The sequence below is a fragment of the Eurypyga helias genome, unplaced genomic scaffold (genome assembly GCF_000690775.1).
Source record: "Eurypyga helias isolate BGI_N326 unplaced genomic scaffold, ASM69077v1 scaffold12351, whole genome shotgun sequence".
In the NCBI taxonomy this organism is placed as follows: domain Eukaryota; kingdom Metazoa; phylum Chordata; class Aves; order Eurypygiformes; family Eurypygidae; genus Eurypyga; species Eurypyga helias.
In genome coordinates, this window is record NW_010231711.1 from 132,828 (window position 1) to 149,724 (window position 16,897).

The window sequence follows — 16,897 nt, forward strand, 5'->3', positions numbered from 1 at the left end:
TGCCTGGTAAGTCTAAGCCACATCTCGCTACTCAGGCCATAAGGAATTAGAAGACGTCTTACGTGTCCCTTCCTTTAAAATCACACTACAAAGCAAGAGTTTTGGTGATTATCACAGCATTGTGCACTCGGCCTCCAGGAAACTGGCTGCTGGGCCTCACCAGCAAGCACACTTTGAGTAGGTTAAGATAGAAAGTCATCCTTCAAGAAGCACAGGACAGGTCACGACTGCTGGTCTACAGATCCACAGGCACAGTGGCAGACACTGTATCACAAGGGGGTGAAATTATAAGACTTTGAAATGGTCAGAGAATGACATGCTTAAGCTCTGCTCCTGTTCCAGTGGTTGGAAACTCTGGAATCAGATGCCTGAAATAACTTGAAACAAGTTGTGTAAAGCAAAGTGACTTAGGACGTTTTCTGAAAAATACACAAGACCCTTTCAGAAATGTGATGTGATACTGAACTGAAACACCAAATTGGGCTTACACACTTTCCCACCTGGTCTCCTGGAAGGGTCGCTACTTCACTGGCTCACTGCCAAGAAAACACTTCCCAGCTCATTTGGAAATATACTGAGATAGCTATATATACTGCAGGAGCAGAAAGCAAAACCAGAGTAAAATGGAAAATTTTATAATACAGGGAAAGAAAAAAATAGGCGATGGTTTATTTCTTCCTTTTATGAATTCTCTTCTGTTCAACCTCGACTCAGCCAAAGAGGAATGGATATACGTAACATCCTTCCCACAATGCACACTAGTAGCTCAGACAAGGTGTATTGGGATTATGATGGGGAAGATTTTTAGGAATTTCTTAAACCATACAGGCAAAATAGCTTCTCTGGAAGATCATCTGTATCTCCAGGGGAGTTTCCCTTGTGCTCTCTGAACCCTGTGAGTAGTATCAGTCGGGGTAACAGGGATAGGAGAATTCTATGAATACTGAATTGTATAATGGTTAGACAAACTGTACACAAGCAACATTTTTCAAGCTAGACTTAGGCTGTCCCCTTGGCATACTGTATCAATACTCAACCAGATTCTGGTCTCATTTACTGTGCAGTACAGTCATAGAATCATAGAACTGTTCTTGTTGGAAAAGACCATCGAGTCCACCCATCAACCCAGCACTGCCAAGCCTACCCTAAATCATGTCCCTTAGCACTACATCAACTCATCTCTTAAATCCCTCTAGTGATGATGACTCCACCACTTCCCTGGGCAGCCCGTTCCAGTGCCTGACAACCCTTTCAGTGAAGACATTTTTCCTAATACCTAATTGGAACCTCCCCTGGTGCAACTTGAGGATGTTTTTTCTTGTCCTGTCACTTGTCACTTGGGAGAAGAGACCAACGCCCACCATGCTACATCTTCCTTTCAGGTAGTTGTAGGGAGCAATCAGATCTCCCCTCAGCCTCCTCTTCTGCAGGCTAAACAAACCCAGCTCCAGACCCTTCCCCATAGCCGTTGACCTTCTCTGGACACGCTCCAATGCCTCAATGTCTTTCTTGTAGTGGCAGGAGTAATTGTGCTACAACTGATGATGTTAAAAAAATGCCGTGTTGGTCCAAGAAAAACAGCAAAGTTAAGTTCCAGTGATTAAGATACACAAAAGGATTTTACATGCATGCTTGCATAGGATTTTGTGTTTGCTCTCAGATGTCACCATTTATTAACGTATTAACTGCCTACTATTATTCAGTCTGACTAGGAAATCTAGTTTTAGGAAGTCTCATTCCAGGTTGTTCTGCTGAAGATTAAATGGTTGTAAAGAATATCAAGATGTGGATAAGGAGAAAAAGGGTGCCATGACTGTCTGAGCTGAGTGGAAAGAATTTAACAGCTGCAGAAACACAGAAAGAAAAAAACAGGAGGAGGATCACAGTCGCTTTTGAGTGTGGGGCAGCTGGGCTGCATTTATACAAGTCCTGTGAGTAGAAAAAAAAGCAGTCAAGAGCAACTAATTATATTTTTCTAGGCACTGAAAGCACACAGTTGTAATTAATTAATCAATGAATACGAAGGAAGTATTTTAAAACTATACAGTAAAATTAATCTATCCATGTGACAATTTGCATCTTAATTAGATAATTCAAAGTTCTTGCATAGTGCCATTAGCATAAACTAATGTGTTGCATACTTATTTCTTTAAAATGTTTATTTTAAAGATAGGCTCTTTGTATTAATTTAAGAGGTCTATTATTTTAACAGGCATTTCCTTAAAAGGGTTTCAATGTATAAGGATTAGTGAAGATATTAGTGGTTGATAATATTTTCCTTTAACAGGTTTATTTCTGTGGCTGGCATTTAACTGAACTTCTTACTGCCACTTAAAAATCTATGTCCATTATCTTTGTCATTATGTAATGTCAGCAAATCATGAAGTACTCAATAATTATTTCTGTTGAAACATCAAGGTTCTGAAATAAATTGATGTTATTAGCTGCTTGTTACAGGCACACAGAATTCAATCAGCTTGTGAGATAACGGTCAAGAACTTTCAATATTCTTATTTGTACACAAATGTAGTTTTATCTATTTTTTAATCCATGTTTTTAGATGAAATCCAGTACTGTGGTAGGTATTTTAATACTTGGTGGGAACATTACTCCATGTTTAGAAACAGCACAAGCTTTTAAATTCACAGATGTAAAATATGCATAGATATTATAAGGATATCATAGAGTAACAAGGTTATTTATTGATTTAATAAATGTTTAGTTAACCCTGAGGGATCAGAAACGTCAAATGCTAGTGGAAACTGAACATCAATCCAGAAGTACCAAGGGTGGCACTTAACTCTGGAAATCAAATAAACATTTTAAAATTTCACAGAACTTTCCTCAAGTTAAAATACAAAACCCAGCTGGAATGGCTGAAACAGTTCAGCCAGAATTATGGTTGTGTGTGCCCAAGAGATTTATCACTGCCTAAGAAAATTAATCTAGCTAGGAAAAATAAAAGGCAGAAGAAAAAGGGACAGAGAAACACCTCTCATATCCATAGTAGTAAAGGGAGATCAATATCTTGAGATTCTCTTTGAAACAGCCTAAGAGCCAGGACATTCTCTATTGCACAAACCAATAAACTTCCTGCAAGAAGCTCCACTAAGCTTGATACATTCTATACTGAATGTAATGTGAATAATGCTGGAAGATTATTCAGACTGCACACCAAACATTTGGGGGTTAGGAACAGCCAGACTTAAAACTGACCAAGCCGCCTTTATTTCCTTGTAACCATCCATTTTATTACCTGATTATATCCCCCTGCTCAGGGGACCCCTTTTCATGTTGATCCTGCAGAACTCTAGGTACATGACAGACATGAATAATTCAGCTGACTTCAGTGGAATGACACAAGAGTTTACACCCATCCATAATCGCTTTAGCAAATGAGGGTTGCATTAAAAAACTCAGAAGATGCCCAGCAAACCATGTTGGTATTTATTTCTGCCTTCTAAACATAGAATAAACTAGATGTCAGATCTACCACTGAAAACTCCAGTCCAAAAAAGAAACTTTATTTCCTCTAATACTCATCTGTGCACTGTCAGTGAGCTCCAGAACACCAGCAGCTTTACCATTCTCACAGCCCAACTCTGTGACGTGTAACATAAGGGCTGATATTTTGCATGTACAATACTATTTATTCCGTGGGCTACAGAACTGATGGTACCATGGTGTAACTTCAAAAGCTGCTTCTGTTTCAGCTCTAAAGTGTGGTTCTCTGCTTTTTGTTGGAGCCTGTTACAAACCATTAGTTATGTTCCTTGCCACAGATGGGAGCTAGACTGACACTGTGAAATACCTGCAAAAATTGATAAATGTAAAATAAGTCAGTGGACTCATACCCTAAAAATGACCACTTTTCTTTAAACACTGTAAATTAAGTTCAGGGGTCCCATTATGAAAAAGGTTGGCAAGGGAAAATAAAACAAAACAACAAGCTGGGGGAAGAAGGAAGAGGTTTGGAGTGATGGCATTTGTCTTCCCAACTAATCATTACATGTGATGAAGCCCTGCTTTCATGGAAATGGCTAAACACCTACCTGATGACAGGAAGCAGACAATGAATCCTTATTTTTCTTTCCTTGTGTGTGCAGCTTTTATTCTCTCTATTAAAGTGTCTTTATCTTATCCTACAAGTTTTCTGCTTGTCTGATTCCCTCCTCCACCCTGCTGGGGAGGAATGAGTGAGGGGTTGAGTGGTGCTGAGCTGTGGTTAACCCACAACACTTCTTTATACAATGTGATGATTACCAAAACTCCCAAAGACATAGTAATTTTAAAAATCATGGCTTTGAACTTTGTGGATGACCTTCACTCTTCACAGCAAATTAGTCATTATCACAGGAAACTGGTCATCCCTGCCCATGGCAGCGGGATTGGAACTAGATGGTCTTTAAGGTCCCTTCCAACCCAAACCATTCTGTGATTCTACGTTTACAGGCTCTTTAGGAAGGACAGGTAGGTGAGATGAGGAGGGGGTGTTGCTCTCTATGTCACAGACCAGCTGGAGTCTGTGGAACTCCACCTGGGGATGGTGAGGAGCTGACCGAGAGATTATGGGTCAGGATTAAAGGGAGGGCAGGGTTCATATATGCAATGATGAGTCCCACACAAGATTCACAAGCATAAGAAACACTTCTGTGAAACAGGATCAGCTAACAGTACAAATTTGATCAAAAGATTAAAATAGTTATTAACAATAGCTTTATGCCAATTGCAGGACAGACATCATTTGACAAGGCAATGATAGTACCATAAACATAAACTTTCCTCAGAAACAAGGTATCTCTTCTGAATTATTGCCAAGCAAAGACAGTAACAATCAAGTGCTCTGAAGCCATTTTTGATCTCAGGTTCCCTATTAGAGCATTTCAGTATCAATGAACACTCCCCTGAGTAAAACTGCAGATTTCAGGATCTGAAGTGTAACTTCTTAGAAGAATATAATCTAAACAGAACTTGATACTTAAATCAGAGGAAAACTTGTAATTACAACAGGCTTAGAACATACTTGTTTCACCCTCAATGCTATGGTTACCGTAAGAATCCATTTTCATTGTGTTCCATATCTTCCTTCCTAATATTTCCTATTAAAATGGATATTTTGCCGTCTTTTTAAGTTACTTTAAACCAAAAATTAATCAGAATGTTACCTCTTTTTAACATTCTATTTTCAAAACATTAAAATCTTAGAGATTATTTATTTTTAATTTACTCCATACAGTTTACACATTGTAATTTATATATTTTAACATATTCCCTTCATAGAGAATAAGATTAGCCAAAGAAAAGGAGGGAGAAGAAGGAGAAGAAGAAGATGACAAAGGAGGTGGTCTAATACTCTATCTCCAAACCTGCATTTTGACACTGTTTTACCAGTTATCACAAACAACTACTTATAATCTAAGCTTCATGTCTGTTTCATGGCCGGCTGAATGTGAGCCAGCAGTGTGCCCAGGTGGCCAACCAGGCGATCAGGAACTGTGTGGTCAGCAGGACCAGGGCAGTGATTGTCCCCCTGTACTGGGCACTGGTAAGGCCACACCTTGACTCCTGTGTTCAGGTTTGGGCCCCTCACTGCAAGAAGGACACTGAAATGGTGCTGGAGCGTGTCCAGAGAAGGGCAACGGAGCTGGGGAAGGGTCTGGAGCACAAGTCCTGTGAGGAGCGGCTGAGGGAGCTGGGGGGGGTCCCCCTGGGAGGAGGCTCAGGGGAGACCTTATCGCTCTCTACAGCTGCCTGAAAGGAGGGTGTAGGGAGGTGGGCGCTGGTGTGTTCTCCTGGGTAACTGGTGATAGGACAAGAGGAAATGGTCTCAAGTTGCATCAAGGGGAGTTTAGATTAGATATTAGGAAAAACTTCACTGAGAGAGTGGTCAGGCATCAGAAGAGGCTGCCCAGGGAAGTGGTGGAGTCACCATCCCTGGAGGTGTTCAAGGAGTGTGTAGACGTGGTGCTTGAGGACATGGTCTAGTGGGTATGGTAGTGTGGTTTGATGGTTGAACTAGGTGACCTTACAGGTCTTTTCCAACCTTAGTGATTCAGTGATATGCAAAGGTAAAACTAAAGATTAGATTGATGCAATTTAAGCCATTTTTAAAGGGAATTGGAAATGGTAAATCACAACATTTTAGTTACTTGTGTCTTCTTGCAATAACACTGTAAGACATGTCTTTACATACAGCCTACATGTTCTTCTTCACAGTATGAATTCTTTTCTTCTCCATGATGGAAAACAGAAGGCTGAGTTGAAAGAGTTAAACGCAGAAACAACAGTCTAGAAAACTGAGAGACAGTAATGAAAAAAGTGCAGACATAAAAACAAGGAATAGCACAATAGCAGAAAATTATTTGGGATTTCTGAACAACATGCTTTTTTTCATAGAAATCCTGAAATTCCAATCAGCTAAGTGAAAGGCTCAATTTTCTTGTCAGTTCACATAATCCACAGAGGCTATCCTGAGGATCGACTGCCCTGAGGGTTTGCCACAAACTGGTTGGGAGGGTAACACTGATGGTCTTATTTCAGGACCTGTGCAACTGGACCTTGCAGTCTCCATTGCTAAGCACGCTCAGCAATGTCCCAGACACAAGAAATATGTGACGTGAACCTCAGTCTCTAAGGCAGTAGGGCGTAAATTCTTCACTGACCAAGGAAACTGTAACACAGGCAGAGCAAAGCACTGGGTATGGTTCAGCAACTTAGTGAACCACATTAAAGAAGAAAGAGAAAGGAAAAATAATTTTAATTCCTAATCCAATTTACAAAACACTAATGGCAGAGGAGAACGGCAGCAAAATAAAATTGTTCAGAATGAGTGAAACAGAGCATCTCACTGGCTCACTTTTACCTGAACATGACTAAACAGCTGTATCCTTGTACTTCACTGAACAAGAAATATAAGCCCACCTCATTACTGCAGATGCGTCCTTGATCACTATCATTATTTTTAAAAATTTATGTTCCAAATGGCTTTTACATGTCTTCCTTTAGCATCAAGTGAGGTGAATGACACAAAAGTCAGCCAGGATCCATTTTATTAATTGATGCAAAGAGATTAGGTTCTAGATATTAAGTTTGTACAAACAGGCTCTGTCGGTGCCCCAGAGAGTTTCTGAGCCCTGTTGTTCTACCCTGGTCATAGAGCACACACTGATACTTCTTTTGCCATTGCATGGAATACCAAAAACATAATAAATCACTACGTTCCTCCTAATGTGCTTTTTGTGTGTCCTGGGTGAAGTGATGGTCCAGCGCAGGTGCATTCCACAGCAGAGCAGGGGATCGCTACTGTACAGAGGGCTTTCCTGAGCCAGAGAAACCCCAGCGGAGCAGAGACACCTCCCAGGAGCTGGAGGATCTCACCGGAGGTGGAGGGGGACAGGGTTAAAGGCAGCACCCGCTGCTCACACAAAAGGCAACCCTGGGGAGCACCAGTGAAGAAGAGAAGGCTCCGGGGAGACCTTATAGCACCTTCCAGTACCTGAAGGGGCTACAAGGAAGCTGGGGGGGACTTTTTCAAGGGCCTGTAGTGACAGGACAAGGGGTAAGGGGTTTAAATTGAAAGCGGGGAGGTTTAGATTAGACATAAAGAAGAAATCCTTCACTGTGAATGTGGTGAGGCAGTGGAACAGGTTGCCCAGAGAAGCTGTGGATGCCCCATTCCTGGAAGTGTTCAAGGCCAGGCTGGATGGGGCTTTGAGCCACCTGACCTTTTAAGGATACTCCACCTATGCATGCAATTTGGGCTGCAAAACGGAAATTTTGAATTCCTCACAACAGCGTTTGTTCCACTGCCTTGACTTAAAAATAAAGCTAGAATTTCAAAGTCTAGCCTACTAAGAAGATAGTAGTGCAAAATTTAGTGCTAAACTTTTCCAGGAGTCTAAACTGCATGTTACTCGAGGCTTTCTGTTTTAAAGCTAAGGTAAAAACTTATTTCTGTCCCTTTACTCACAGATCTTTAGAAATTGAGCCAACACTGCAGGCAAATTCAGCAGAAACACTGCAGCTGGAGTTGGCAAATCTGTTGAAATAAAATATATAATTTCATAACTATATTGGTGCAGCCTGTTTTTACAGCATTTAATAGCATCTGACCTTATTAATTCTCATTTTAGTATATATTCATTGACAATAACTGTCACAGCTTCCGTTTAAGAACTAGAGTTTCCACAAGATTTATCTTCTGATCAGCGAACTTTGGTGACTGAGGAATTCACCTAGCAGCTGTCAACTTTTATTTTGGTAATACAGAAGCAGAACCAAGAAATCCTAAAAGGACAGTGATAGAAATAATGATTAGGCTTGGTAGTCCAGAAAGAAGTGCTCTTGCAAATTATGACCTTTCTTTAGCTACTGTCTTTCTTCAGCCTTCGTAAGTGTTCAAATGTGACTCATAAATGTATGCTAGAGACAAGTCATATTAATCCCTAATTAGATATTGATAGAAATTTATCCAAATTCATCCAATTAGGAAAGCAATGGTACTGTCCATATCACTGACAGAATATCTAGGTTTTCTGACATTTTACCTCTTCACCACAAAGGCTCCTAATTCAAACATTCTGTCCATTTATTATCCAGCAAAAAAATGGGCTTAAAATTTTTCATGAATTAATTTTTTTTAACCCTGACCACATTAAGGACCTTGAAAGTAAATGAATTAATACTGCAGGAAGGGTGGAGGTGGGTAGCAATTCACTGTCTTTTGGGAATTCAAGGTGGGATCTGGGCCACAGTATTTTCTTTGATTTTGTACAGTGCTTTCAGACCTACTATTAATAACCTTTACTTCTCAAGCCAGGTAAACCCAGGAGAACTGCATAGTACATTCACTGAGTAGTACATTCAGCTCCAGAAAAATGAGATTTCCTTGCATCACTACTACAGAACACTTTGCAGCTGAGCTAAACTAAGCTGTGATCCACACAGCTGCATCCACTGAAACTCAGCCCATAAGAAGGACTCCAAGACACAAACTGACGGTTCTCAGAATTGTGGGTAAACCTCTCACAAGCACCTGTCTGGTGATACATTTTGCTAACTCTAAGTTTTGTCATTCTTGAACTGACAATTCAGAGGGTCACACTTACCAACTATACCACAACAGCAGGATATCTTGGTTTTACACTGATTTTTCCCTTTTTGGGGCCTTACAGTGTGATGAACGCACTCAACCCCTTAACCAAACTAACAATAGATTGGTACAGGCTCCAAAGGAGGTGAACGCCTGAGCTGTAGCTGGGCCAAACACTCCTCTAGTTTCAATCTGTTCTCCAAAAAGCCACAAAAGAGCAGAGTGACACAGTAAGCATCAATGCATGTAAGCTTGGAACATTGATCATGTGATTAACACATGAATAGCAGATGGCCTTTCCAAGACTCATTTATCACGGAAAAAAGAGAGTTATGGGTAAAAGGAGTCTCATGCATACCTTCCCCATCACACGTAAATATACTATGAGCCAAACACTTTATTCCACAAATATGACAGCCTAAGTGAGCATTTTTTGAGCTCTACCTGCTAGGCAGTGTGGCTGCATGGTGGTGAACTTCCCTTGTGCCAGGACACCTCTCAAGGTTGCTCCTCGAGGCAGAAACATTTTACCAATGGCAGATCTATTGGTAGGTGACCAATGTCACACATAACCTTGTAGTACGGTAACATTGATTCTGCCCCTGTAAAATGCCCTTTTCGTCTGAGTTCCAGGACATCTCAGAACGAGGCTATTCACATACACAATAGTATCATCGCGGCCTGTTGTGACCACTGCTTGCCACAACTCACATTTTACCTTTCTGTATGGTGTTTGTATTGGTTTGGGATCCAGGGAACCTGAGTAAAATTCAAGTCAATGTTGTTTTTTCCCTCTTTTGCAACTTGAAGAATAATGACCAGTACCTCAGACATGTTTAGACTCTTGTGCAAAATCCTGACTGTTCTGCAAGAAGCAGCTCTTGGAAAGCCATGTCACTCACCAGGTCAGTGCTGAAACCCAAATGCATACCAGTGCAACCACTGCTGCTCACCTAGGGGCTGGAAGTCACAGACCATTCTGAACCATGTAAAAGAAGTAGAAGAACCACGATGGAGGAAAAATATTTGCAGAAATAAAGATACTGTTTTCCCAAGTATTATAACACTAGAAATGCCAGTCTGACACCAAAGGAAATAAAAAAATGAAAGGTGAGAAAGTCTATCAACTTCAGGTCTAGAAAAAAAATATGAAAATCCAACAAAATCATTTCTCATTCCAATCACTGAATAGCAAGACAAGACCAGAGTTTGGCTGAAAAGCCAACAAAACAAGTCCAGTTTACAAGAACATCAGCAAAACTATTTATTCTGATTCCAAACCCATCTTGTCCAGTCACTGAGGCAACACAGAAATCTAGTACAAGTGACAGTTTTTCAGAAGACTTTTAAAAAACGTAGCTCATATTCTCTGTATTCAGTAATTCTTTAATCTTTCTTACGTAATCTATTCGCTAAAAAAATACAGCATTAAGAATTGACTGTACTTTTGAACTGAAATCTAATACTACCAATTCTGCTTAAAAATTTTGTACCCTTCAGCCAATAATAGAACAAATAGCCACACGTTTGCACTATTTGAAATGAAAAGAGTTATCCAAATGCCCTGAACGTGAATATGAAGGTTAACTGGCCATGGTGAGCAAAGTGAAGAATTGCATGTTCTGCTGTTCAAAGTAAGATAAGCTTTGGCCTGTGTGACAGGAATGGCTACTGTAAAAAGTCTTACAGTGCTGATGGTTTCTTGAAGTACTGCTGGGACAAGAGCTATGTGTTCCTATTTGTACACCTATCTAAAAATCGGTAGTGTCAAGAGATGTATGTAGAGTGATTATTGCTAATTTCTGAGTAGGTTCAACTTATATTCACAGGGAATATTAAAAACTTAATTTTCAGTTACACCATGCTAGCCTTACCACTGTTTAATTAGTTTTTATTTATAATAATACAATTATTAGGACCTGGTGCAAGTGGGTAAAAAAACAGGGTCTCAACTGCAAAGAACGTATAAAGATAATTTATTGTGGAGGAAAAGGGATAAAGATGGACAGTAACAAAACTAGAACGCTTTGAAATAGTAGCATAAATGTTGCTGGTATCATATTGTTGGGGTTTGTTGCTATTCTTGTTTTACTATCATTACTGCAAATAAATATTTAGAGTGAGACACCAGATGTCCTCTAGACTTTCAGGTAAAAATTTGTCTTTGGGATGTACTTCAATGAGTGGAGGAAAAAGACTGAAATTATATTTGAATCTTGAAACATTCTTTTAGTAATATTTTAAAATAAATTTTCTCCAAAATAGACAACATGCCAGACTCATGCCTATACTGTTAAAATGAAAGAAACATGCATGGGACCCTTCTCTGACACTGAAGCCATCTGAATAAAATGACCTTTGTACATATGGTTATTTCCTTTCATCCCCCAAAAAAGAGCGGCTGCCCCACACCGTCCACCAGCAATGGTTCCAGGCCTGTGCTAAATGTCAACCTGTGTCTGGGAACTGCAGTGAGAAAAGCTATGCGGCAAGGACCAAATCCCTGACAGGAACCATTGTAAGGATTTAACAATAGAAAAGATTGTGGGTTTGTGCCCATGTAATAGCTGCTTAAGTGTTCAATTCAGTAATACAGATATTGCCCACACCCTACCACATCTCCCATTATCTGCATCTTCTCAACCAGCCTGCCCTCCTAGATTAACGCTGCAGGATGGATATTGTGCTAGGACGGAGATGTCTTAATTTTTAAACACGTGGGATTACAAACTCCTATAGTCCTGCATTTTTTGAATATTTACAGATTTGCCAGAGACAATATGATCCTGACCAAGCAGTAATTTAACATCGACCGCTTTTTCCAAGAAGGCAACTGAAAATTTATACGTGTGTAAGCAGCTGATATTCGCATGCTGTTTTTTCAGAAGTAAAATAACGCACAGGCCAGAGCATCCAGAAGGAAGGAACGTGTTGAATGCGTGAGGCTGCTAACCGAACACCTCTTGGACAAGAGGTGCTTTCTTTGCTAAAACATTTGAGAACGGAAGTGAGCCAAAACCCCAGAACTGAGCTGTGGATGGGAAAAAGAGTTTTTCCTCAGCCAAAAGCAGTGACATATATATTTTTATCTTTTGATATTAGTTCAAAATTTCACTCGTTTCTAACAACAAAAATAAAAAAAAGGGTTGTGGTGTGAGCACTAACAACTCATCACCATTCAGAAACAGACCCTAGCATATGAAATACAAATACTGAAACCACCTACACTGATAAACTTGAAAAATTAGAGTATTTCTCCTTCTGCTTTTTAATTACCTGGAGACAACATGCAATAACTATTTTATGAAGTCAGATTTTTTTAAACTGCATACATTTTACTGATGGTATTTATAAATACATTTTCACAAATTTCATGATTCTTTCATGAAAAAATTTCCATTAAAAAAATAACAAGCCTACACCACTTGCTGGCAGACACAATTTTTCTCTGAAGAAAGCCTGAAAGGTCAATCAGCAAAACAGCACTGGAAACACTACCAAAACATGACAGAAGGCTTTGTACTGTAGGTAAGAAAAAGTGTTTATGAAACTTAAAAGAATTTACCTTGACAAGAAGTCTGTGAAAGAGAGACGTATTGGATAGCCATGTCGTATGATTTTCACCATGTCTAGGACACCAATGTACTGCAGCTGAGCAGACACATAAAAATTGTCAAATGTATCCGGCAACTTGGAGTTATTGGGTTTTATACAATGAATAGAATGTGGCGTGCAGTTCTGCAGTTTCCCAATAATATCTGTGAGTGATTTCTGTGGGAAAAAAATCAGTTATCAATCATCATTGTGCAGCAAAGGCAACTGCTTAACACATATGCTCTTCCTAACTTTTTAACTTCGTTTTCTCAAAAGGCTTGACCTGGCCATGGAATTGGGTTTCTCAAGCATACAATTTTTATTTCTTCCACTGCAATCTGTAGAGACTGATCCTGCCTTTAAAACGATTTTTTTTTTTTTTTTTAAATTTCTGTCCAGAAGATGGTCACTAACCCTGAGCTGTATTGCCACAGTGGTTGGGCCCCCTCGTTCCAGTCTCTGAAGAAATGAGGATGTTCCTTTCTTTTTCAACAGCTGTGGGGGAGAAAAGCACACACACATTACCTTTATCTCAAGATGGGCAGTAAAGCTTAATTATCACCATCACCCAATTTACTAACAAAGGCAAACGTATACAAATAGTATGCCATAGAAAATGATCTGAGATTCAGAAAGAATTAGGAAAGTAGATAAATACCTTCAAGCATCTATAGAGCCATGACTGGCAAGAAAGTTTTGATTTCAAAAGCAGCTGTATACCACTGGAAAGATAAAATACCTTTTCCAAATTACTGGGCAAAGCAGTAAGAACTGACACTCCATTGCAGAAGCAAGACTTGTGCAGTCAGTATCCCATACTGTCTGCCTATAATAGCAAAATTCTACAGCTCTCTGAAAAAGGTTCCTTATATCTATGGCAGATGCTGAAGTGAGTAAATGAAAAATCTTGAAGGCAAAGCAATAATACTAATATTAAAAAAAAATCCTTTTTTCTTTCTGCACAGGTAAATGCAGTTAACCTTTTTTTCTTTTATTTTTAAAGCCATTTTTACCCATTATAGCCACAAATTATCAATAACTTGATAGCTCATTAGAACCAATGTTATCCTATACAGAGTTAGGAGTGGGGAAGAAATTCATTTTTTACTGTTCTACATCCTCTCCTTGAGACTGAAATAGCAATAATCATCCTAAAAGTGCTCCCAGAGATTATTTTTTTTGTTAAACTTTCCACAGGAAGGCTGGCAAAATTATTGCATTCCAGGATTTGGCCAGATTCGAAACTCTGTATCAGTGTCAGCCTTTTCACCTCTGACATTTTTTCACTGCTTTTCTCCAGTACACTTACCCCATAAAACTCCCATTCTATCAAGTCAGCATGTTCTGGCCTACCCTGTCTTTTTAGAGTTGCATCAAAAAAGTGTACATTTCCTCAGCTTAGCCCACTCAAGCCAAACTCCATTAAAAATATTGCAGTGCAAGCAATTCTCTACTCACTATGCTAAACTTTGGAGCTCTTTTTTATTTTAAATCGCACTTACTAGGATGCAGTAAGATTTTAAAGGAAAATTCATCCCCAACTTCAAAACAGAAATGTAAGAGAGATCTGCTTGCTCCAGCTCTTCTCATAAAAAGAACCACTAGCATGCCAATGGTACTTTTCATTTAAAGTTTACAAAATGCTTGAGGATTACAACTGAAATAAGAGTTTTCTCCACTTGACAGATAATGCACTCACCCCTTTCTCCCAAAAACTTAAGTCACTAGCTCAAGACCATTTCTTTAGTTAGTGAAAAAGCCAGGTACAATTCTTTGGATGCTAAAGTTCCTGCCTGCTGTCCTGTGTTGAATACTTCTTCCCATGTGAAAGAAGTGATTGGTTCAGAATGAGGAAGAGTAAAGAAAGCAAACAAGGCAAAGACAAAAAATTAATTCAATTCAAACTCTCCAAAACTGAACATCTTCAGTAATGAGCTGAGGAAAAAGACTACATCACCAAAGCTATAACTCTCTGTTACCCTCTAATATACAGCTTCACAATGGAAAATCTTGTACCTCTAATCTACAGAAAAAAAAAAAAAACCAACATATACGTAACTCTGTAATCTCTGTTAAGAAGCCAAAAGCTCCTCCTCTAAAACCTCTCTTTATCAGCAGAATATTTTAAAGCTTTAACAAGAAGACATATCAAAAGCATTGTAATAGTTGAGTTCTTCAACCAAAAGACAATGAAGCAAAGTGTTCATAAGCAACGTACAGTCAACGGAAAGAAAAGACTTCTGTAAATTATGTGCATTCATGTGACTAGACTTGTGCTGTTATGAACTCTGAAACCTGATTCTTCCAAAGGAAGCAAAGGGAAGGCAGAAGGGCCACAGTATGCATTTGGGAAAGATTACAAAAACCAAGGGAGGAAGAGATGATGTGAGAAAAAGAGACTTGTAACAGTATCAATGAAGATATAGTCAATCTTATTTGAGAAGGGGACATGGTCTTCATAAGTCACAGAGGCTTGAGCTGGCACCCCCAAATTCCTGTGACTTCTTACGTGCTCCAGAATTCTGGCTAGCCTTTAGATCTGTTTATATCTATCTTAAATTGGACACACTGTTCTCTTGGACCCTACTACAAGTAGAGTGGTGTGTTTAAAGAAGTAGCACATCCTTTCCTGTGACAGCAAGCTCCAAATCAATGAGAGTTATTTATAGGAAGATCTGAAAATGGGTAGATACATTGCCATATACAGAGAAATCCAATTATACAGCCCAGCAAATAGCTAGGACTGCAGATGACAAGCTGAAAGGGGAGGGCAATCACAACAAACTTCTGTCTGCCCTCTGAAAGCATTTGCTTCTCTTCCCTGGATATGATGGAGTCTAGATGACTATCCATACACAGCAACATGAACACCTTCCATTTCTCACTGCCTACAGCACAATGTATGTTACAATTCAGCCACAAATTTCAGATATAAAATGCAGGCCAGCATCTTTGGTGCTTGGATAATTCTTGCCTTAATGCCCCTCTCTCTACTCCCCCACCATTGCCTTTACCCTCAGGGCAAATTCCAAAATAAATGCAGTGGGTATGATTTTCCAACATAGAGTAATTTTAATTCTAGGCTGATAAGAACACGTCCCTTACATTGCATTTCCCATTACAGTGACAACAACAGCAAAACAACAAAACCTACATTATCCCAGCCCATCACAGTGGATTTTTGAGACTGTACTGGAGAAGGGAAGAAATTATATGGCACATGACAGTTATAGATGTGGGCTTGATCCACAAAAGAATTCAGTACTTACCTACTTCCAGGTCCTGCATCAGATGCCTATTCCAAAATAACAAGTGTCTCTTTTTTTCCACTGGAACAGCTTAGATCCCTAAAGTTCTGCTTCCGTCCTGCAGGACAGCACAGTACCTTGCTCTAATTAGGCCAATTTAGTATCTACAAACTAGGTGGTGTTCTGTCTCACCTGCGCAGCTCTTCTCAAAGCCTACCTTTGAGAAACCAAGCCATCCTTGTGTCTGTGGGCAGATGAAGGATGAAGTTCTTCCCACCTTCCATATAATACCTAAAAGTTTAGAGCATTCTCACTGAATCTGGAATATCTGACAATTTATCACGCTTTCCAAAGGAATTCGAGTATGTCTTCTATCTCTCAAGAGAGTAACTCCAGGTTAAAAACTATTCTGGACTGGTGAAAAACCTCATAGTTTCAGAGATCCCAGCTGTGTGGTGTTTTCCCCTAGCTTGATTAGCCTTCTAACTTAGACGTGCTTTTCATGCTTCCTTCCATTTATGGGACTAGGATCTTTTTCACAGCCTTAGGAAGCTTCCTCTAGGAACCTGTTACTATAGTGGAAAGGCACCTAAAGGCACCTTGTGATGCCTCAGCTGTTTGCTAAATATAGCCTTAAACCAACACCATTCACTTCAACTTAAGTTTTTCCACTGAGATTACTGACAAGAACAGTAGACAGGAATACTGCTACTATCAGCCGGGGGGTTATAGGGAATCTCCCATTGCTATTCTATGGATGTGCTTGCATCAAGCCTTCCACAATGACACATGAGAGCAGCCTCCTTAATCCCATGACAGAATCAATGTTACGCAGCTGTAAGCCAAAAATAGAGTCACAAGATTCAAGAAGCCTGGTGGGGCAGCTGATGACTGTGAGAACTGCTTGCTTCTTTTCTAGAAGGAGGAATTCCTTCCAAGCTCTGTCAAGAATGGACTCGGCAAA

The 16,897-nt window shown here is 39.7% G+C and overlaps 1 protein-coding gene across 1 annotated transcript in view; it reads right to left on the reverse strand.

Moving 5' to 3' along the window:
- Positions 1 to 16,897, reverse strand: part of MYO16 (myosin XVI) — a 283,911-nt gene that overhangs the window by 67,341 nt on the left and 199,673 nt on the right. Inside the window, exons 25-26 of the mRNA XM_010161190.1 lie at positions 13,100 to 13,180; positions 12,657 to 12,862 (exon numbers count right to left, since the gene is read on the reverse strand). Coding sequence (XP_010159492.1) covers positions 12,657 to 12,862; positions 13,100 to 13,180 — 287 coding nt within the window. The remainder of the gene's footprint in view (positions 1 to 12,656; positions 12,863 to 13,099; positions 13,181 to 16,897) is intronic.